Source organism: Odocoileus virginianus, chromosome 7 (genome assembly GCF_023699985.2).
Source record: "Odocoileus virginianus isolate 20LAN1187 ecotype Illinois chromosome 7, Ovbor_1.2, whole genome shotgun sequence".
Classification (NCBI taxonomy): domain Eukaryota; kingdom Metazoa; phylum Chordata; class Mammalia; order Artiodactyla; family Cervidae; genus Odocoileus; species Odocoileus virginianus.
This window is the reverse complement of record NC_069680.1, coordinates 85,816,979-85,842,138: the sequence shown is the minus strand read 5'-3', so window position 1 is coordinate 85,842,138 and position 25,160 is coordinate 85,816,979. Positions and strand designations below refer to the sequence as shown.

Genomic DNA, 25,160 nt, shown 5'->3' with positions numbered 1-25,160 from the left:
ATTTTCCATACTGAGGTTTATAATCTGTCAACCAGAACACTAAGTAAAGATCACTCCAACTATGAACCCTGCCTGTGAAATCCAATCTTGAAAAGTGTAAATTTAAACCTCTAATTGTTTCTACCTTGCCTGCTTTTTCCCCTCCTTCTAATTGGATTAGTTGTTTAACTACAAAGGGATGTGGATTTTTTCCCCTTTTCTTTTTAATATCTTTTCTTGGACTAAACTTCTAATAGGACTTACTTCAAGGTTTGCTTTTATCTTACTATTTAAGATTATTTCTGTTTCTTGAATATGAAATAAAGAAAACTGAACCATTCTCTGAAAAAAAATTATACAAGGACATTTTTACAGGCACATTTCTGACTTTATGTTAAATATTTGATTCACTAAAAAAAAAAAAGAGAGAGAGAGAAAGAAAAAGGATTCTACCTCAACTTCTCTTCCATCCTCCCAACCTCTGTCCACCGCTTCTCACTGGGTCATATGAAGAGTATGTACTAAGAATTAGAATCAATAGATATATTGAAGCATCCATAAATATGCAGAGTTCCTGAAGAGATTTTACTCTCAGAACTCAATGGCAGTCAATAACCCAAAGTTAACTGTAAAGACTTTTGTGTTTAAAAAAAATCAATAGGATATACTGTATTTAGAATCTCTGGATTTGCTAGGATTTAATTCCTCAGGAAACAGGTATTGGGCCCTCGAGGCTGTGGTTTTTGAAATTCTGTCATGTTTAGATCTGGAGACTGCCCAAAACTCACTGACAACTAGAAGAGAAAGCTCCATGCCAAACATATGCCATCAGGGGAAAGCAAAGATTACAGTCTCAACAAGGTTACATAACAAGAGCATGCGTCTGTTCCACAGAGGTCACACACAGCTGCTGCAAAACATGCCAACAATCTGGAAGCATCTGGCAAAATGCAAACATGGATTTACAGCGAAGTATTCAGGCTGGCTATGGGTACTGCTCTCAAGGACAAGGAGTGGAAGGGCAAGTAAGTGTTCCTTGTACCCCTGAAACAAATATAACAATGTATGCCAATTATATTTCAATAAAAAATGAAAAGGAAAAAATAAATCACTAATTAAAAGATAATTTATCATATATTTACTAGGAAAAATTGAGTTTAAACATTAGTCTATTTTCTACTAGATAAAACTTAAATAGCACTTCAAAATACCACTATTGCCTAAGAGGGAGAACAAGATGGTGGAGGAGGGGGTGGATGTGGAATACATCTCTCTCCGTGGATACATCAGGAATACACCTTCAGACACAGAAGTGTATGCAGAACACCTGCTGAGAGTGGACAGGAATACATGACCAGTGGTAAAGAATATAAAGAACCATGCAAAACTCAGGATCAAGCCCTCTGCAGTGGGAGCACTGAATCTAAGACCCTAGACTACCAGAGAACTAACCCTAGGGAGTATCAAATAGTGAGAACTTCCACAAAGGAAACTACTTGAATACAAGATCCAGCAACACCCAACCACCAATAGAACCCTGTGCAGAATGTCTCATCCAAACAACAAACAAAACAAAAATACAAACCCAATCATCAGCAGACAGGATTACCCCCTCACTCAGCCTGGCCCATCAGAGGAAAAAAATAACTCAGCATAAATCTCACTCCACACAAAGCTTACACAAACCACTGGATCAACCTTAGGAGGGCAGAAACCAAAGGAAGAAAGAATTCAACCTTGAAGCCTGGCAAATGGAGACCTCAAACACAATAAGTTTGAAAAAAAAATAATGAAAAGGCAGAGAAATACTGCACAAATGAAGGAACAAACTAGAAACACAAGTGCAAACAGTTTCCAGGCAAACTACCTGGAAAAAAATTTGAGAAATGATAGTAAAGATGATCAAAAACCTTGAAAACAAAATGGAGAAAATGCAAGACTCAGTTAACAGAGACCTAGAAAAATTAAAGAATAAACCTACAGAGACAAACAGCACAATTACTGAAATTAAAAATATTCTAGAAAGAATCAATAGCAGAATATCTGAAGCAGAAGAACAAATCAGTGAGCTGGAAGATAAAATGGTGGAAATAACTTTTGAACAGCAGAATAAAGTAAAAAGAATGAAAAGAGCTGAGGACAGTCTCAGAGACCTCTGGGACCATATCAAACGCACCAACGTTTGAATTATAGGGGTCCCAGAAGAATAAGAAAAAGAAGGGGCATGAGAAATTTTTTGAAGAGAATATAGCTGAAAATTTCCCCAACATGGAAAAGGAAATAATAGTCAATCAAGTACAAGAGGCGCAAAGAGTCCCATGCAGGATAAACACAAGGAGAAATACACCAAGACACATACTAATCAAACTAACAAAGACTAAACACAAAGAAAGAAAATTAAAAGCAGCAAGGGAGAAGCAACAAATAACATACAAGGGAAACCCCATACACTTAACAGCTGATCTTTCAGCAGAAACTCTGCAGACCAGAAGGGAATGGCAGGATATATTTAAAGGGAAAAATCTACAACCAATATTACTGCACCAGGAAAGTATCTCAATAAAAATTGATGGAGAAATCAAAAGCTTTTCAGACAAGCAAAAGTTAAGAGAATTTAGTATCACCAAACCAGCTTTACAACAAATGTTAAATGGACTTATGTAGTCAAGAAATACAAAAGAAGAAACAGATACACAAAATCAAACCCCAAACAATTAAGAAAATGGCAACAGGAACATCAATTCAGTTCAGTTCAGTTCAGTTCAGTCGCTCAGTTGTGTCCGACTCTTTGCAACCCCATGAATCGCAGCACGCCAGGCCTCCCTGTCCATCACCAACTCCCGGGGTTCACTCAAACCCATATGCATTGAGTCAGTGATGCCATCCAGTCATCTCATCCTCTGTCGTCCCCTTCTCTTCCTGCCCCCAATTCCTCCCAGCATCAGGGTCTTTTCTTTTTTTTTCTTTATTTTTATTAGTTGGAGGCTAATTACTTTACCTCATTACAATAGTTTTTGCCATACATTGAAATGAACCAGTCATGGATCTACATGTATTCCCCATCCCAGTCTTTTCTAATGAGTCAACTCTTCGCATGAGCAAAAGTATTGGAGATTCAGCCTCAGCATCAGTCCTTCCAATGAGCACCCAGGACTGGTCTCCTTTAGGATGGACTGGTTCTATCTCCTTGTAGTCCAAGGGACTCTCAAGAGTCTTCTCCAGCACCACAGTTCAAAAGCATCAATTCTTCAGTGTTCAGCTTTCTTCATAGTCCAAATCTCACATCCATACATGACCAATGGAAAAACCATAGCCTTGACAAGACAGACCTTTGTTGGCAAAGTAATATCTCTGCTTTTTAATATGCTGTCTAGGTTGGTCATAACTTTCCTTCCAAAGAGTAAGCGTCTTTTAATTTCATGGCTGTAATCACCATCTGCAGTGATTTTGGAGCCCCCAAAATTAAAGTTTGACACTGTTTCCACCATTTCCCCATCTATTTCCCATGAAGTGATGGGACCAGATGCCATGATCTTAGTTTTCTGAATGTTGAGCTTTAAGACAATTTTTTCACTCTCCTCTTTCACTTTCATCAAGAGTCTTTTTAGTTCCTCTTCACTTTCTGCCATAATGGTGGTGTCATCTGCATGTCTGAGGTTATTGATATTTCTCCCAGCAATCTTGATTCCAGCTTGTGCTTCCTCCAGCCCAGCGTTTCTCATGATGTACTCTGCATGTAAGTTAAATAAGCAGGGTGACAATATACAGCCTTGACATACTCCTTTTCCTATTTGGAACCAGTCTGTTACATATCAATAATTACTTGAAATGTAAATGGATTAAATGCTTCAACCAAAAGACACAGACTGTTTTGCATATAGGGTTATCGTTACCATCTTTCTAAATTCCATATATATGTGTTAGTATACTGTAAAAGAGACTCAGATGTATAGAACAGACTTGTGGACTCTGGGAGAAGGCGAGGGTGGGATGTTTCAAGAGAACAGCATCGAAACATGTATATTATCTAGGGTGAAACAGATCACCAGCCCAGGTTGGGTGCAGGAGGCAAGTGCTCGGGCCTGGTGCACTGGGAAGACCCAGAGGGATCGGGTGGAGAGGGAGGTGGGAGGGGGGACCGGGATGGGGAATACTTGTAAATCCATGGCTGATTCATTTCAATGTATGACAAAAACCACTGCAATGATGTAAAGTAATTAGCCTCCAACTAATAAAAATAAATGGAAAAAAAAAAACCAAAAGACACAGACTGACTGGATACAAAAACAAGACCCATATATATTCTGTCTGAAGAAACCCACTTCAGGCCTAAAGACACATATAGACTGAAAGTGAGAGGATGGAAAAATATAATCCATGCAAATGGAAAGCAAAAGAAAGCTGGAGTAGCAATCCTTATATCAGACAAAATAGACCTTAAAATAAAGAAGATTACAAGAGATAAGGAAGGACACTACATAATGATCAAAGGATCAATCCAAGAAGAAGATATAACAACTGTAAATATCTATGCACACAACATAAGAGCACCTCAATACATAAGACAAACACTAACAGACATAAAGGGAGAAATTGACAGTAACACAATAATAGTAGGAAACTTCAACATCCCACTCACACCAATAGACAGATCATCAAAACAGAAAATTAATAAGGAAACACGAGCCTAAATTAGATGAGATAGATCTCATTGATATCTTCAGGACATTCCATCCAAATGTAGAAGAATACACTTTCTTCTCAAGTGCATACAATACATTCTCCAGGACAGATCACATCTTGGGTAATAAATCAAACTTCAGTAAATTTAAGAATATTGAAATTGTATAAACCATCTTTTTTGACCACAATGCTAAGAGACTAGATATCAATTACAAGGAAAAAAACTGCAAAAAACAAAAACACATGGAGATTAAACAACATGTTTCTATATAACCAACAGGTTACTGAAAAAATCAAAAGGGAAATAAAAAAATTTCTCAAAACAAATGACGATGAAAACATGACAACTCAAAACCTATGGGATGCAGCAAAAGCAGTTCTAAGAGGGAAGTTTAGAGCAATACAATTCTACCTCAAGGAACAAGAAAAGCATTGAATAGACAGCCTAACTTTACACCTGAAATAACTGGAAAAGAAGAACAAAAATCCCAAAAATAAGCATCAGAAAGAAATCATATAGATCCAAGCAGAAATAAATGAAAAGGAAATGAAAGAAAAAATGGTAAAGATTAATAAAACTAAAACCTGTTTTTTTGAGAAGATAAACAAAATTGACAAATCTGTAGCCAGACTCATCCAGAAAACAAGAGTGAAAATCAAATCAACAAAATTAGAAATGATAAATGAGAGGTAACTACAGACAATGCAGAAATACAAAGGATTATAAAGGACTATTATGAACAACTATATGGCAATAAAATTGATAACCTGGAAGAAATGGACAGACGCTTAGAAAAGTTCAATATTCCAAGACTGAACCAGGAAGAAATAGAAATTATGAACAACCCAAATACAAGCACTGAAATTGAAGTTGTGATAAAAAATCTCCCAAAAAAACAAAAACCCAGGACCAGATGGCTTCACAGGAGAATTCTATCAAACATTTAGAGAAGAGCTAATGCCTATCCTTCTAAAACTCTTTCAAAAAATTTCAGAGGAAGGAACACTTCCAAACTCATTCTACGAGGCCACCATCACCCTGATACCAAAACCAGACAAAGACAACACACAAAAAAGAAAACTACAGGTCAATATCACTGATGAACAAAGATGCAAAAATCCTCAACAAACTTTTAGCAAACAGAATTTAACAATACATTAAAAAGCTCATACACCATGATCCAATTGGGTTTATACCAGGGATGCAAGAATTCTTCAATATATGCAAATCAGTCAATGTGATACACCATGTTAACAAATTGAAAGATAAAAACCATATCATCTCAATAGATGCAGAAAAAGCCTTTGACAAAATTCAGCACCCATTTATGATTAAAGTTCTTCAAAAATGGGCATAGAAGGAACATACCTCAACATAGTATAAGTCATATATGATAAGCCTACAGCAAACATTATTCTCAATGGTGAAAAACTGAAAGCATTCCTCCTAAGATTAGGAACAAGACAAGGGTGTCCACCTTCACCACTATTATTCAACATAGTTTTGGAAGTCCTAGCTACAGCAATCAGAGAAGAAAATGAAATAAAAGGAATCCAGATCAGAAAAGAAGAAGTTAAGCTCTCACTGTTTGCAGGTGACATGATATTATACATAGAAAACCCTAAAGGTACTATCAGAAAATTACTAGAGCTCATCAGTGAATTAGCAAATTCACAGGATACAATATCAATACACAGAAATAACTTACATTTCTATATATTAACAATGAAGAATCAGAAAGAGAAATTAAGGATTCAATCCCATTCACCATTGCAACGAAAAGAATTAAATATCTAGGAACAAACATATCTAAGGAGACAAAAGAACTGTACACAGAAAATTATAAGATACTGATGAAAGAAATCAAAGATGGCATAAACAGATGGAGAGATATTCCATGTTCCTGGGTAGGAAGAATCAATATTGTAAAAATGACTATACTACCAAACACAATCTACAGATTCAATGCAATCCCTATGAAATTACCAATGGCATTTTTCACAGAACTAGAACCAAAAATTTCACAATTCATATGGAAGCACCAAAGACCCCAAAATGCCCAAAGTAGTCTTCAGAAAGAACGGAGCTGGAGGAATCAACCTTCCTGACTTCAGATTATACTACAAAGCTACAGCCATCAAGACAGTATAGTACTGGCACAAAAACAGAAATATAGACCAATGGAACAAGATAGAAAGGAGGCAAGAATATACAATGGGGCAAAGACAGTCTCTTCCATAAATGGTGCTGGGAAAACTGGAAAGCTACATGTAAAAGAATGAAATTAGAACACTTCCTAACACCATACAGAAAGATAAATTCAAAATTGATTAAATACCTAAATGTAAGGCCAGAAACTAAAACTCTCAGAGGAAAACAGGCAGAACACTCAATGACATAAATCAAAGCAAGATCCTCTATGACCCACCTCTTAGAGTAATGGAAACTCAAAACAAAAGTGAACAAGTGGCACCTGATTAAACTTAAAAGCTTTTGCACAGCAAAGGAAACTATAAGCAAGTTGAAATGACAACTCTCAGAATGGGAGAAAATAATAGCAAATGAAACAACTCACAAAGAATTAATTTCCAAAACATACAAGCAGCTCATACAACTCAATACCAGAAAAACAAACAACCCAATCAAAAAGTGGGGGAAACACCTAAATGGATATTTCTCCAAAGAAGACATACAGATGGCTAACAAACACATGAAAAGATGCTCAACATTGCTCATTATTGGAGAAATGAAAATGAAAACTACAATGAGATATCGTCTCACACCAGTCAGAATGGCCATCATCACAAAGTCTACAAACAATAAATGCTGAAGAGGGTGTGGAGAAAAGGGAACACTCTTACACTGTTGGTTGGAATGTAAATATATACAGTCACCATGGGAGCTGGTATGGAGATTTCTTAAAAAACAAGGATTAAAACCACCATATGACCCAGCAATCCCACTCCTAGGCATATACCCTAAGGAAACCAAAATTGAAAAAGACATGTGTATCCCATTCATTGCAGCACTATTTACAATAGTTAGAACATGGAAGCAACCTAGATGTCCGTCAACAGATGAATGGATAAAGAAGCTGTGGTACATATACACAGTGGAATATTACTCGGCCATAAACGGAACATATTTGAGTCAGTTCTGAGGAAGTGGATGAACGTAGAGACTATTATACAGAGTCAGAAAGAGAAAGATAAATATAAGTAAGTCAGAAAGAGAAAGATAAATATCGTATACTAATGCATATATACAGAACCTAGAAAAATGGTACTGAAGAATTTATTTGCAGGGCAGCAATAGAGAAACAGACATAGAGAACAGACTTATGGACATGAGGGGGTGAGATGTATGGAGAGAATAACTTACATTACCATATGTAAAATGGATAGCCAGTGGGAAATTGCTGTCTGGCTCAGGAAACTCAAATAGGGCCTCTGTATCAACCTAGAGGGGTGGGGTGGGGAGGGAGATGGGAGGGAGGTTCAAAAGGGAGGTGATATATGTATACCTATGGCTGATTCATGTTGAGGTTTGACAGAAAACCACAAAATTCTGTAAAGCAATCATCCTTCAGTTAAAAAATAAATAAAAAATTTAAAATACCATTATTAAACATTATGACAAATTTAAGACTCTATTCAGGTATCTTTCCAATACTGTTTCAGAATGAAACTAATATTTACAGTTTTATAGCACAATAAAGTTTGAAATATTTCCAAGGAGACCCCAAGCCGGATCCAAGTGCACAGATAAATTTTTCCTTCCAGGGGCACCTTCATATGAGCAAGACTTGAGTCTTATGGAGTCACAAGTGACATGGGACCTATAAGCAAAATAAGAACAAACCTCCCAAGCCTCAACCCTCCCTACTGTCCATGCCTGTTACCGACTCATCCCTCGGCTTGCCCCACTGACCCTTCTTCACATGGTGGAAGGCCTTTCAGCATCTCGCCTTTTGCCCTGTGAACGCAATGTTACTCTCTGCCGGTAGAGGGCGCCGGAGGCACACAGCCGGCGGAAAGGGGCTCTTCTGACTCTGGCGCGCTGGGGGTAGTCTCTCCTTTCCCCGCTGCTCAACTGATCGCTCAGGGGAGCCATCTGCACAGGTGATCCAAAATGTGGGTGTGAGAGAACATGGGGGTCCTCCGGCCTCAGCTGTAGCCACAAACCAGAGCACACAGAGCCCTTTCGAACTTTGCAGGCCTGACTGAGGCCCAGTGACTGCTTCAGCCCCATCTGGCCACCAGGCACTTGGCCCTGTGCCAGCCAGGGCTTACCTAATACTCCCTGGCATCTGCCTTTGTGTCCTGTTCCATGACAATGGCCCCCAATGCTTCAGCATCTTCGAGGAGCTGGTACCTCACCACATCTCTGATCAGTTCAGTTGCTCAGTCATGTCCAACTCTTTGCGACCCCATGAACCACAGCACCCCAGGCCTCTCTGTCCATCACCAACTCCCAGAGTCCATCCAAACTCATGTCCATCGAGTCGGTGATGCCATCCAACCATCTCATCCTCTGTTGCCCCCTTTTCTTCCCACCCTCAGTCTTGCCCAGCATCAGGGTCTTTTCAAATGAGTCAGCTCTTCACATCAGTGACCAAAGTACTGGAGTTTCAGCTTCAACATCAGTCCTTCCAGTGAAAATTCAGGACAGATCTCCTTTAGGATGGACTGGTTGGGTCTCCTTGCAGTCCAAGGGATCTCGAGTTTTCTCCAGCACCACAGTTCAAAAGCATCAGTTCTTCGGCACTCAGCTTTCTTCACCGACCAACTCTCACATCCATTACGACCACTGGAAAAACCATAGCCTTGACTAGATGGACCTTTGTTGGCAAAGTAATGTCTCTGCTTTTTAATATGCTATCTAGGTTGGTCATAACTTTCCTTCAAAGGAGTAAGCGTCTTTTAATTTCCTGGCTGCAATCACCATCTGCAGTGATTTTGGAGCCCAAAAAAATAAAGCCTGACACTGTTTCCACTGTTTCCCCATCTATCCTTTTTATCATTCAGTATTTTAAGAATGTCATTCTGCTCTTGCCTGGCTTGCAGGGTTTCTGCTGAGAAATCTGATGATGGCCCAATGGGAGTTCCTTTGTAGGGTTCCATTTTTTTCTTGCTGCCTTTAAAATTCTTTGTCATTGACTTCTGACAGTTTTTTAACATAATGTGTGTTGGAGGTCTTTTTGTGTTGAGGTAACTAGGAGTTCTCTTAGCCTCATGGACTTGCATATCCACTTCCTTCCCCTGTCTGGGAAGTTCTCAGCTATTATTTCTTTAGATAATCGCTCTACCCCCTTCTCCCTCTCTTCTCCTTCTGGGGTACCCATCACTCTGTTGCCCCTTATAAAAGAATCACAGAATTCCTGTAGGATTTCCTTACTTTCTAAAGATCTTAATTCTCTGTTCTCTTCTATCTGAATCATTTCTAGAGTTATATCTCTGAGCTCACTATTTCTTCCACATGGTCTGCTCTGTTTCCAGTACTTTCTAATGAATTTTTCATCTTGTTAATTGAGTTCTTCAGCTCCAGAATTTCTGTTTGTTGGTTTTTTAGAGCTTCAGCCTCTTTGGTAAAGAATTCCTTCTGTACAATAATATTATTCCTGATCTCATTGTAATGCCTTTCTGAGTTTTCCTGTGCTTCTTCACAATGGCCATTTTGAATTATGTTTCACTTTGATAATACTCCTTACGTTTTTTTTCCTGTAGGACTGTTGTTTCCTTTTTGAAACACAATGTTACCTTGGTTTCATGGTGCTGGATGAGCTGTTCCTATGCAGGCACATGTGAAGTAGGCAACACCTTTCTTCTTTAGGTAGAGCTTTTTTAACTTGATTCTAACATTTAAGGGAAGGGAAAGTTGCTCAGTCGTGTCCAACTCTTTGTGACCCCATGGACTATACAGTCCATGGAATTCTACAGGCCAGAATACTGGAGTGGGTAGCCTTTCCCTTCTCCTTGGGATCTTCCCAACCTGGGGATCAAACCCAGGTCTGCTGCATTACGGGCAGATTCTTTACCAGCTGAGCCACCAGGGAAGCCCAAGAATACTGGAGTGGGCAGCCTATACCTTCTTCAGGGGGTCTTCCTGACCCAGGAATTGAACCGGGGTCTCCGGCATCACAGGCAGATTCTTTACCAGCGGAGCTACTGCTGCTGCTGCTGCTAAGTCACTTCAGTCGTGTCCAACTCTGTGCAACCCCATAGACGGCAGCCCACCAGGCTCCCCACTGTCCCTGGGATTCTCCAGGCAAGAACACTGGAGTGGTTGCCATTTCCTTCTCCAATGCATGAAAGTGAAAAGTGAAAGTGAAGTCGCTCAATCGTGTCCGACTCTCAGCGACCCCACGGACTGCAGCCTACCAGGCTCCTCCGTCCATGGGATTTCCCAGGCAAGAACACTGGAGTGGGGTGCCATTGCCTTCTCCAGCTGAGCTACTAGGAGCTAACATTTTAAAAGGTCGGTAATTAGAGCGCTTTCTTCTATTTCCAGTAGGCGGAGCTGTGGCGTACGTTTGCGTGTCTCCACCTGCATGGCCTCTGCAGGTGTTGCAGGTGACCTGGGTACTGCTGCTGGTGTTATTGGGACGTGGGTCACTTCCACCATGTTCCGGAGCCTCCTGCATGTCCAGGGTGTGGGGTCCACAGGCACAATCCTGGGGGATGAGGAGGCAGGTGGCTGGAGTCCCTGATGCCCAGCTCCCATGGCTCAGGCGTTTCAGTGGTCAGGAGGCTGGAGAACTACACAAGCTGCCTGACCATTGCTGCCAGGCTCCCTGGGGATGTGGACTGAGCCCGCAGCCAGTCCAGGATCACAGGCACCACCTTCACTATCTCAGGCTCCGCTTTCTCTACATGCCCTACCCACCTGCCTTCAGATGCACAGATCCGAGGAACTCTCCAGAGACCTGATGTGCTGAGCAAAGGCATCTTTGTTGAGTTATGGATGTTTCACTGATTATATATCCAAGAGGAAAGAAACAGAGATCATCTCATTCCACTCTGATGCTGGACATCCTTAAGATGATATTTTCACATAGTAATTCTTGGTAAGAAGAAACATAACTGGAAAAAGATACTGTAAAAGCTATATGTTCAATTATTTTGTAACAGGCAAAGACTAACAATATTAATTTATAACTACATAATAGACACTTTGACATTTTATAACAGATACATTTCTGAAAGCCTGGGTTTATTTCAACTGCACCACAGGAGTATTTTCAAAAGTATATAATTTGTGTACTATCTATTCTTTTTTATGGCTGAGTATAGGACTTTTTAGATAAAGAGGAAGTGGTGGTGATACAGCTGCGATGGGCTGGGCATGCTCCAGGAAAGGCGGGGGTGGGAAGTGTGCTGCAAAGGGCCAGAACGTGTCACTGAGCTGGCCCTGCCTAGCCTGTCCACTCGCTCTCCCCACACTTTGAACAGCGCAGAGGAGACATGAAATGTCCGCTGCAGTTCCACTGGGTTGGGGTGCTGCCCCTCATAATACACGAAGAATGAGAAGTGCAGGAGAACCCCAGTCCCCTGGGGACAGGCACACATGGGGGTTCACGTGGCTGGAACCACACCTTCTCTTGTGTCTTGTGTTTAAGGGCAGGAGAGGAAAGTCATCCCATCTCAGGCAGAAACAAAACTTCCGCCTATCTGATGCAGCTCCGCTCCAGCTGTGAAGGCTGGAGGGGGGCGGGACATGGGAAGGGCCCCAGAGGTCCACACAGACACGTGGTCATGTGGCTGCCACCTCATTTCTGTAAGTCACAGGTAAACACAGGCTTTCACAACTGAAAAACATGGAGAACTGTGTTCTGCATTGTGCACAAAACAAATAAACCACAACTGGGTCCAAGTCTTGGGTTCACCTTGGGATCAATGAACAGAGACGAGAAAGTTCGCACATCCAGTCAACCCACTGGGCATTCAAAGGTCAAGGTGACCTGGGAAAAGGGAAAATTTCCTCCAGCAGTTCCAGCATCTTCTGAGGCAAGAGCCTCTGAAACTGCATTAACAAGAAGGAGACGAACACACTGAACCTGCCTACGACAAAATGCCACTCACTAAATTCAAAATACTGTTTGAGAAAAACCACACAAAAATCTGATGAACTATTTCTGGGGTAGTAATGATTAACTTCTATTTAGGTAGTTATCAGTTCTGAATCTTTGAATACATATTTCTGAAATTATATTTAAGAAAGCAACATTACTTTTTATATTGATCTTTCAAAAAACTACAGTCTTTGAAATAGTGACATTCACCATTTTCATCTCTTTCATTGATAAAACTACACCAAGAGCAAAAAATAGTACAACTCTCAGATCATTCTTTAATTAACTAGTAGTTATTATATTATACATAAACTGTCATGCTAAGCATGGAATATGAAAATCCTACTAGTAAGGAATTTATGGGGAAGCAGTGGAAACAGTGGCTGACTTTATTTTTGGGGCTCCAAAATCATTGCAGATGGTGACCGTAGCCATGAAATTAAAAGATGTTTGTTCCTTGGAAGGAAAGTCATGACCAACATATTAAAATGTTATTTTAATTATTAAAATAATTAAAAAGCAGAGACATTACTTAGGCAACAAAGGTCCATCTAGTCAAGGCTATGGTTTTTCCAGTAGTCACATATGGATGTCAGAGTTGGACTATAAAGAAAGCTGAGTGCCAAAGAATTGATGCTTTTGAACTGTGGTGTTGGAGAAGACTCGAGAGTCCCTTGGACTGCAAGGAGATCCAGCCAGTCCATCCTAAAGGAGATCAGTCCTGAGTGTTCATTGGAAGGATTGATGTTGAAGCTGAACTCCAATACTTTGGCCACCTGATGCGAAGAGCTGACTTGTTGGAAAAGACTGTGATTCTGGGAAAGATTGAAGGCAGGAGGAGAATGGGATAACAGAGGATAAGATGGTTGGATGGAACCACCAACTCAATGGACATGAGTTTGGGTAAACTCTGGTAGTTGGTGAAGGACAGGGAGGCCTGGCATGCTGTGGTCCCTGGGGCTGCAAAGAGTCGGACACGACTGAGCGACTGAACCGAACTGAAGGAATTTATAGTTAAATTGAAAGATAAGACATATGTACACATGATAATATAAATCAAAAAGAGGCAAGTGCCCAAGGAAAGAAAGACAGAAAGGATGCCATAAGGGATGTTATTGGAACAACCATCAAAACAACGGGATCTGAGGATTAGATGACAGCAATATATCAGTGTCAATTTCAAGATATTGCTGGTTGTATTATGATTAAGTGTCTGCTACATTGTAGGAAATACACACTAAAGCATTCAGGGACAATCAGCATAATGTTGATAATTTATTTGCAACTGATACAGAAAAAGAATAGTCCTTCATAGTGTACCTGCAACTTCAGTGTATCTCTGAAACTGTTTTAAAAAATAAAACTGGGAAGACCCAGAGGGATTGGGTGGAGACGGAGGTGGGAGGGGGGACCGGGATGGGGAATACATGTAAATCCATGGCTAATTCATTTCAATGTATGACAAAAACTACTGTAATGATGTAAAGTAATTAGCCTCCAACTAATAAAAATAAATGGAAAAAAAAAAACCAATAAAGAGATTTTTAAAAAGAAAAAAAAATACAAACTTTAAAATGAAGATTGTAAATAGAGTGGTGTCTTTCTAAATTTGACAATTAAAAAAAAATTATTTCCTATGAATTCACGTTGCCCTTTACTCTCCTTTGTTTAGCAAAATCTTCAGACCCTAGAGGAAAGGGCCAGTTTTAAGATCCATGGTGTACGACTTTTGCTCTCTTTGATGCTACCAGTCTTAGATATAGTCACTGTCATTTGACAATCTCAGTTATTTTAAGTTCTAAGCTCATGCTTATTTATTTAAAAGAAAAGCATAATAGCATTGAATAGTCCAGAAAATTCTCTTTATATCCATTTGACAGTGACAAAAATTGATGTTTTTATGAATTATTAGACACCCTACTTAGAAATGGGGAAATGGAAGCTGAAGGAGCATCAGTAAATCACTGGGGGCAACCACGAGCTTCTGGTGCTGCACCCCGGGCCACATCCTCACTTTTCGCCCTGAGTTCCTGCCACCACGCAGTGTGACTCACCTCCCCCCAGAGGGCCCTGTCCGGTGCTCTCCAAGAGGCAGGAAGTTCTGTGCTTCAGAGCACGGTGGTCAGGGACCAGGGTCACACCCAGTAATGAGCTGAGACCTCTCTGGGTCAGTTTCCTCTTTTCTAAAAAAAGTGCTTCTTCCTTCTAAGTTGGATGTAAGCCACTTGGAGGATTAAATGAAGTAACACAAGTGAGATGCTTAGAGTGGTGTCTGGTGCATAATACACATTAAATTACTACTATTCTAAAACTCAGATACCCTGATTTTTAAATGATCACAGCTCTCTTAGGAACTTAAACAACTGGAATGAAGATTTTGAACAAGTGTGTTTTTCACCACCAGGGAATATATAGCTCAATTTTCTCTTGAGTTAGGGGGAGTTTCTTGCTTTGCTAAAAGTACATTCATCACCCAACTGGGGAAGCCTTCATTCACAACTGTTGTCTGACACCAGAACCCCAGGCAGTGCTTCAGCCCATATCCCTAGAAAACCGAAGACCCTCACATGCCAACAGGTCCCAGAAGTCTGATCTTAATGACCCGGAATTCCAAAAATATGTAACAAATTTACCTTTTTCATTTGCCCTTTTCAAAGTTTCAGCCATTCTGCTCCTCACTACCTTTTGTGCAGATCAGGTTACAGTAAGCCATCCACACCCTCCCAGAAAGAGCCACTCACTATCATGCACGTGCAGTCTCATTATCAACAAAGTAAAGAGGGCACGAATCAATGTTCAACATGGATCCTTACTCATGGTGAGTATCTATCACTGTGAAGAGGCAAAAAGGATCTGAAAACCATATAACAGAAAATCCAAGAGGTCATAAAACCAAGCCTACCAGCAGAGTTCACTCATGAATTTATATAAATATTCAAAAAAGATGTCCTTTTCATCATAGGGGGCTGGAATGCAACTGTAGGAAGTCAAAAGATACCTGGACTAACAGGCAACTTTGGCCTTCGAGTATGAAATGAAGCAGGGCAAAGGCTAACAGAGTTTTGTCAAGAGAACGCACTGGTCATAGCAAACACCCTCTTCCAACAACGTAAGAGACAACTCTACACATGGACATCACCAGATGGTCAATACCAAAATCAGACTGATTATATTCTTTGCAGCCAAATATGAAGAAGCTCTAAACTTCTTCTAAACAGTCAGCAAAAGCAAGACCTGGAGCTGACTGTGGCTCAGATCATGAACTGCTTATTGCGAAATTCAGACTTAAATTGAAGAAAGTAGGGAAAACTACTAGGCCATTCAGGTATGATCTAAATCAAATCCCTTATGATTATACAGTGGAAGTGACAAATAGATTCAAGGGATTAGATCTGACAGACTGCCTGAAGAACTCTGGACAGGTTCATGACATCATACAGGAGGCAGGGATCAAGACTATCCCCAAGAAAAAGAAATGCAAAAAGGAAAAATTGTTGTCCGAGGAAGACTTAAAAATAGCTGTGAAAAGAAGAGAAGCTAAAGATAAAGGAGAAAAGGAAAGATATACCCATCTGAATGCAGAGTTCCAAAGAATAGCAAGGAGAGATAAGAAAGCCTTCCTCAGTGATCAATGCAAAGAAATAGAGGAAAACAACAGAATGGGGAAGACTAGAGATCTCTTCAAGAAAATTAAAGATACCAAGGGAACATTTCATGCAAAGATGAGCACAAAAAAGGACAGAAATGGTATGGACCTAACAGAAGCAGAAGATATTAAGAAGAGGTGACATGAATACACAGATGAACTATACAAAAAAGATCTCAATGACCCAGGTAACCATAATGGTGTGATCCCTCACCTAGAGCCAGACATCCTGGAATGCGAAGTCAAGTGGGCCTTAGGAAGCATCACAATGAACAAAGCTAGTGAAGGTGATAGAATTCCAGTTGAGCTATTTAAAGTCCTAAAAGATAATGCTGTTAAAGTGCTGCACTCAATGTGCCAGCAAATATGGCCATAGGACTGGAAAAGGTCAGTTTTCATTCCAATCTCAAAGAAAGGCAATGCCAAAGAATGCTCAAACTACTGCACAATTGCACTTGTCTCACACACTAGCAAAGTAATGCTCAAAATTCTCCCAGCCAGGCTCCAACAGTACCTGAACTGAGAACTTCCACATGCTCAAGCTGGATTTAGAAAAAGCAGAGGAACTAGAGATCAAATTACCAATATCCACTGGATCATTGAAAAAGCAAGAGAGTTCCAGAAAAAGATCTACTTTACGGACTGTGCCAAAGCTTTTGATTATGTGGATCACAACAAACTGTGGGAAATTCTTTAAGAGATGGGAATACAAGACCACCCGACCTGCCTCCTGAGAAATCTGTACACAGGTCAAGAAGCAACAGTTAGAACCAGATATGGAGCAACAAACTGGTTCCAAATAGGGAAAGGAGATTGTCAAGGATGTATATTGTCACCTTGCTTATTTAACTTATATGAAGAGTACATCAAGGAAAATGCCAGGCTGGATAAAGCACAGGCTGGAATCAAGATTGCCAGGAAGAATATCAATAACCTCAGATATGCAGATGACATCCCCTAGATGGCAAAAAGAGAAGAGGAACTAAAGTGCCTCTTAATGAAAGTGAAAGAGGAGAGTGAAAAAGTTGACTTAAATCTCAACATTCTGGTCCCATCACTTCATGGGAAATAGATGGGGAAACAATGGAGACAGCAACAGACTTTATTTTTGGGGGGCTCCAAAATCACTGTGGATGGTGACTGCAGTCATGAAATTATAAGACTCCTGCACCTTGGAAGAAAAGCTATGACCACATGAACAGCATATTAAAAAGCAGAGACATTATTTTGCCAACAAAGGTCCGTCTAGTCAAAGCTATGGTTTTTGCAGTAGTTATGCATGGATGTGAGAGTTGGACCATAAAGAAAGTTGAGCACTGAAGAATTGAGGCTTTTCAACTGTGGTGTTGGAGAAGACTCTTGAGAGTCCCTTGGACTGCAAGGAGATCAAACCAGTCAATTCTAAGGGAAATCAGTCCTGAATATTCATTGGAAGGACTGATGCTGAAGCTCCAATATTTTGGCCACCTGACGTGAAGAATTGACCTGACTCAATGGAAAAGACCCTGATGCTGGGAAAGATTGAAGGCAGGAGAAGAGGAGGACAGAGGATGAGATGGTTGGATGGCATCACCGTCTCAATGGACATGAGTTTGAGCAAGATCCGGGAGTTGGTGATGGACTAGGAAGCCTAGCGTGCTGCAGTCCATGGGGTTGCAAAAAGTCAGGCACAACTGAGCAACTGAACTGAACTGACTGATCCATTTAACATTTCTGAATATTTCCTGTGTGCCCAGTACTACCTGAATCTAGGTGCTCAGGATGTTGCTGTGGATAAAAGAAATGGTTCTGCCATCTTTGGCCTTGTATATTAATGGACATGACTCAGGGATTAGTATGAGTTCTGTTTGTATACAAGGCACATATTATTAGACAAGGCATCTCTTATTCATAAGGGGTACTTTAAGTTCCTCTACTGAAGATAGTGATCAAAACAATCCAGAATATTCCCACTTAAACCAGTATCACTGTGAACCACTCCTACCACAAAATGACTGTTTTCCTGACACAGTGAAAGTCTGAACCATCAGATTTAATGATGTCAACAATATAAAGAAAACCACAAATGTAACCAGTTCCAGTTGGTGCTGGCTCTGCTTTCATGGAGTACGATGGTAAGAGATTCTGGGTAGCTATCAGGTTTGTCCACAGTCAGAAATTTCTATTTTGTGAAGTTACTTTACTTTAAAGGCGAAAATCTCCCAAAGAAAATACTCTAAATCACTGCAAAATAAACTCTCCTTATAAATACAGTTGTCCCCAGTGTTCTGTTTTGTTCTGAATATGTTTCTGCACATGGATATACCAGCTTAAAATAAAACATTCATGCCTTCATATAATGTACAGACATACACACTATGTATCTGCAGAAAGACATGTACATCAGTACATAGAATATGTGCACGAGCTACAGTTACATAAAAACCAGTGAAGTCTGACATGGTTACAACCTGTTGAAGACATTGTTCTCTGTGGTGTTTCCTTGTTTCTTCCACCTGGTTCTTGGTTGAGAGCGGGTTGGCAGGAAAGATGAGGGAAGTGAAAGCTCTGTATACCTCTAAACAGTCCCATTTTTCCCAAGTTTTCCATCACGCAGTGGCCACCAGGTAACGAAACACTCATGCCTTCCTCTCCAGTTCATTAATGAGTCACACACCTGTGCCCACAATGGGCACCAGCTGCCACACTGCGTTCACCACAGCTGTGTATTTCACCCATGGACTGGGTGGTGCTTCATGAGAAATACCTGTCCATGAAGGGCCTGGCCTCACAGGGACACCATGTGGACATGTGCTTTAAAAGTACTGAATCTGAGAACAGACATACAGGTGGAACACACTGTCCTTAAGGGAGCGGTTGAGGAAGAGGGCCAGAAAACCCAGGACTAGCCAAATCAGGTCCCATTTAATCACAGAGGCTTAAATACCAGGCAGACCACAGGCAAGAACAGAAACCAAGGAAGAAAACATGGCCACACTGAGACTTTGCTAAACGCATTGAAGAGAGAATCTCTTTCTTACTACATGAATCAGTTATTTAATGCCAAGTGCCGGCAAAAGTCACTTCACACAGCACACCCCAGACTGCACTTTCCCAGAGCACATGCCCTGGTCGGTTCTCCTCATGCCTGCTTCCGGCCACCCTTCTAAGAGAAAGTGGTATCAGGAGAAAGATACCATGTCCTGATGCTCAGTGAAGGAAACTGTGGCAGACAGAAACAGAGACAGAATGAAATCACATCCCACCGCACCACAACACAGCACCTGTGACTTGGGCAGGTGGTGTGGACTCTCTCTGCCAATTTTCCTCATCTGTAAAACAGAGCAATAATAGCAGCTACTGAGAGTTTTCACATCAAGAGTAAATGCACTAGCACGCCACACAATGTTCCTCTCAAATTACCCTCTGCCGAAGCATTGATTATATTTCAAAAGAAGGAATCTGAAAGACCGCATATACAACATTTGAATCACCATTTTTAAAACTATGAGACCATGCATTCATTCAATATATTTCTAGAAAGCATACATTTTAACAAACCCAGACTTCTGTAAATTCAGCGCTCCTGTATCAAACTTCCTCAGAGGACACGGAGGCAATGAGCCCAGACATGGACATTGATAAGAACCGTGTGTGTCACATTCTCACACAGAAAACCTCCTGTTACTCACATTCTCATAGAGAGCTTGAAGGGTCTCCAGGTCAACCACAGAATTGTCCAAGTTCACCACAGCTGTGTGAAAAAGACAAAACAGAAAGTATAAATTGCCATAAACCAGCTGTGAAAAGCGTCTGACCACCTCAAACAATAGTGACTGTCCACAGAGCAGACTTCATGTCCTGCAGGCAGCAGGTGAAGCTCTGCCTTCACTGCAGCTGCTCCCCTCGCCGACAAAGGCTGAGCTGAGCTGGGCATTTCAATGGGACAGCGGTCAAGTGTCACAGCTTCCACACACTCCACAAACACCAAGTCCCAAGAATAGGCCCCCACGGCCAGAGGGAAATCCCCCGTCTGTCTCTTTCATGACTCACCTGAATAAATTTGAAAAATCTGCTTAATACCAGAAAAATAGGCAACTCACTCATGTTACTGCCACATCCTGGTTTTATGCCAATAAATGCACGTATCTGCCAACTTATCTAAAGACATTTGGCAAAGGTTATATCTAATTACTAAATTGATAGACTTAATATGGAAACAGGTGCATTTCCTGTTGCAGCCCTTTAACTGTAATAATCAAAGGATAATTCTTTGATTATGGTTTTGAAATTGGCAAAGGTGGCTGTTCAGTGAGGCAGTAGGTGTGGACGATAGAGAAAGTTCAGTTCTTCGGATGAGATCTTCCAGAAACATGTATTGTTTATACAGCACCCTCAACTGGAACTATGTGGGGAAGGGGAGAGATGAGACTTAGAACTTGTATTATATTATATGATAGTGGATCTAGCTGCAGGGAAAATTCATGGTATCCAAGGAGGGTTAAACTTTTTCTCCACCTGATCATTCCACCTGAAGTTTTCTGCACACTGATGCCTGTCTTCTGTTTCACAGTTTGCATGGATTGCCAGTAATCAAGGATGTTAAGAGCTCTGACAATAAAAAGTTCTTTAAGTTAAAAAATCTTACAAGCCATGAGAAGGGTGAGTGTATCTTGATCGATTAACTCAATTAGAGGAGTGTTGCAGCTTCGGAAGTGGTGAAAGCACTGGATACTTAAAGTAATAAAGGCGAAGGGGACTGGGAGAAGCAGAGGCCACAGTCTCCTCTGCTAGAGTCAAGCTGTGAGCTTAGCCCTGCTGCGCCAGGAGGATGCGACTCCAGCAGGGCTTTCCCTCCTCCATACAGCTGGCTATGAGTAGTTAAAGCTCAGAAACAACAGGGGATGGATTAGAACAGAGGCAGTGCCATCTTATATTTGAAAAGCTTGTATCTTTTTTAGAAGCAACTTTTTATGCATTAAAGTCACATTAGAGGGACTTCCCTGTTGGTCCAGTGGTAAAGAATCCATGTGCCAATGCAGGGGACATAGGTTTGATCCTTGATCCAGGAACTAAAGTCCCATATGCCACAGGGCAACTAAGCTGCAGCTACTGAGTCCATGCACCACAACTAGAGAGTCTGTGAGCTGCAATAAGAGATCCTGTCTGATGCAGTGAAGATTCTGTGCATTGCACCTGAGACCTGAGGCAGTCAAATTAATTAGTTAAAAGAAATCACATCAGAGAAATCCTAATGTCCTCCATGATTATTGGTTATTTTATTCCTCTGGACAATGAGCCACCAAACTAATCCTTACATACAAATATATATATCAGCACAGAAAACAGAAAAACTTCATAACTGAGCAAATGACCAAGCATGACTTAACACACACATAAATCAGCCCACCACATTTTATACATATTAATGAGATGCTGAGTAAACCACAAAATTATTCCAAGTGGATCATGATAAATATGTGTGTTCTTTAGATTTTTGTAAATTTAAATATTTTGGGAAAAGTTTTTGTGAGACCCAAGTTTTTAGTCAAAACCGTCTGTAATACAGCAAAAGGAATAGGCCAAGTCTCAGTGTATAAACTCTGATTTTCTCCGTCTTAGGCTACAAGTTCACAACTGGTTTTTTTAATCCAGTAACAGTTTACTGCATGAGACGAGGAAATAAGTTTGTGTTATGACATTGTTTGACATTTTTGTTGTGACTTAATAGTCAATAGTCATAAATAGTTCATATACCTTGAGAAGACAGGATATAACTATACAGTATATAACTGTAAAATACAATCTTTTCTGTTTATATATTGTAAATCCGTATTTGTATTTTTCCTCTTGATCTGTTTTGACCAAAGTGGTTTAAAGTTACTCTTATTAATGTGCTCCTCTCTCCTTGTAAGTACTACGTAGTTTCTTTCTTAGGTAGTTGTATCTGTATTTTGAGGGACATAAATTCAAATCTACTATAATTTCACTGTGAATTATAGCTGTTAGTATTAAAAATATGCTTTCATTGCTTCGTTGTTGTTCACATAATGCTCCTGGCCTGAATTTTAAGTTGTCACATATCAAGATCATAACTCTTGCTTTTTTGATTTGCATCTGTTGGGCCTAATTTTACTTCTCTTCATACTTCAGCCTTTCTGAAATATTTTGTTATAGCTAGGTTTTGTTTAGAAGCAGAAGATATCAAGAAGAGGTGACAAGAATACACAGAAGAACTATACAAAAAAGATCTTCATGACCCAGATAATCACGATAGTGTGATCACTCACCTAGACCCAGACATCCTGGAATGCGAAGTCAAGTGGGCATCAAGAAGCATGACTATGAACAAAGCTAGTGCCAGGTGATGGATTTCATTTGAGCTATTTCAAATCCTAAAAGATGATGCTGTGAAAGTGCTGCACTCAATATGCCAGCAAATTTGGAAAACTCAGCAGTGGCCACAGGACTGGAAAAGGTCAGTTTTCATTCTGATCCCAAAGAAAGGCAATGCCAAAGTTTGTGCTCAAACTACAGCACAATAACACTCATCTCACACACTAGCAAAATAATGCTCAAAATTCTCCAAGCCAGGTTTCAACAGTACATGAACCATGAACTTCCAGATGTTCAAGCTGGATTTAGAAAAGACAGAAGAACCAGAGATCAAATTGCCAACATCCGCTGGATCATTGAAAAAAGGAAGAGAGGTCCAGAAAAGTATCTACTTCTGCTTTATTGACTATGCCAAGCCTTTGAATGTGTGGATAACAACAAACTATAGAAAATTCTTCAAGAGATGGGAATACCTGACCACCTGACCTGCCTTTTGAGAAGTTTGTATGTAGGTCAGGAAGCAACAGTTAGGACTGGACATGGAACAACAAACTGGTTCCAAATAGGGAAAGGAGTATGTCAAGGCTATATATTGTCACCCTGCTTATTTAACTTATATGCAGAGTACATCATGAGAAATGCTGGGCTGGATGAAGCACAAGCTGGAATCAAGATTGCTGGGAGAAATATCAATAACCTCAGGTATGCAGATGACACCACCCTTATGGCAGAAAATGAAGAACAACTAGAGAGCCTCTTGATGAAAGTGAAAAAGGAGAGCAAAAAACTTGGCTTAAAACTCAACATTCAGAAAACTAAGATTACGGTATCTGGTCCCATCACTTCATGGCAAATAGATGGGGAAACAGTAGAAACAGTGACAGACTATTTTTTTGGGGCTCCAAAATCACTGCAGATGGTGACTGCAGCCAGGAAATTAAAAGATGCTTGCTCCTTGGAAGAAAAGCTATGACCAACCTAGACAGCTTATTAAAAAGCAGAGACATTACTTTGCCAACAATGGTCCATCTAGTCAAAGCTATGGTTCTTCCAGTAGTCATGTATGGATGTGAGAATTGGACTATACAGAAAGCTGAGCACTGAAGAATTGATGCTTTTGAAGTGTGGTGTTGGAGAAGACTCTTGGGAGTCCCTTGGACTGCAAGGAGATCCAACCAGTCCATCCTAAAGGAAATCAGTCCTGAATATTCATTCGAAAGACTGATGATGAAGCTGAAACTCCAATACTTTGGCCACCTGATGCAAAGAATCGACTCATTTGAAAAGACCCTGATGCTGGGAAAGATTGAAGGCAGGAGGAGAAGGGAAAACAGAGGATGAAATGGTTGGATGGCATCACTGACTCGATGGACATGAATTTGAGTAAGCTCTGGGAATTGGTGATGGATAGTCAGGCCTGGTGTGCCTGACTGCACCATGTGCTGCAGTCCATGGTGTTGCAAAGAGTTGGACACGACTGAGCAGCTGAATTGAACTGAACTTAAGTTTTATTTATTTTTGATACATTTTTAATTTTCAGTGACTAAATTTCCCCTACCTTAACCTGTGTGCCAATATATTGGGTTGGCTGAAAGTCCGTTCAATTTTTTTTTTTTGTAAGATGGCTCTAGTAGCACTTAGCTGTCCTTTAACTTCATTTGAAATCATTTTCTTAGATTGTATTATATATTGTCATATCAGTGTACATTTAAAAAAATAAAAATTGGTGATTTTTTGTGTAGCCATTTTAATATTAAAGATGGAAGAAGAAAAGCAACATTTCTGACATATTATACTTAATTATTTTAAGAAAGGTAAGAATGCACTGCAACACAGTTTCATGAGTAAACTATTATTCAGTGACAGGCAGAGGGGTAAAGAACTGCTCCACCAGTAGCTACCAGAACACTCAGGGGTAGAGTCACCACAAAACATCCTACAAAGTTTTGGAAGTTCAGAAAGGGCATTTCCTCATTTTTAAGTGTTCTCATACTTTACACTCAAAGCTAGAAACTAGTTCACCTTTCAGGAAAATAGTATGTCAAAGCAAGAAACAGAATCATCTGCCCATGTACTTAGATTCTGCTCACACCCATCACCAAGGTTTACCCTACCACCAAAGCCTAACCCCTCCATACTGCCATCTTCCCTGCGTCCAGCACCCACCAGCAGTGCATGTGGGGTGTGGGGACACACAGCACAGAGATGGTGATGAGAAAGCACAGGACATCCCAGCCTTTCAAGGGCCAAACAAACTACTCTCCTCTCAGACAAAGAAGTGTTAGTCGTTCAGTCATGTTCACTCTTTTCGATCCTATGGACTATAGCCCTCCAGGCTCCTCTGTCCACAGGATTTTCCAGGCAAGAATACTGGAGTGGGTTGCAATCCCTTCTCCAGGGGATCTTCCTGACCCAGTGATTGAACCCACGTCTCCTGCACTGTAGGTGGATTATCTACAATCTGA

The 25,160-nt window shown here is 40.5% G+C and overlaps 1 protein-coding gene across 1 annotated transcript in view; it reads right to left on the bottom strand.

The window, feature by feature from the left end:
• Positions 1-25,160, bottom strand: part of FMN2 (formin 2) — a 276,558-nt gene that overhangs the window by 28,737 nt on the left and 222,661 nt on the right. Inside the window, 1 exon segment of the mRNA XM_070469841.1 lies at positions 20,052-20,113. Coding sequence (XP_070325942.1) covers positions 20,052-20,113 — 62 coding nt within the window.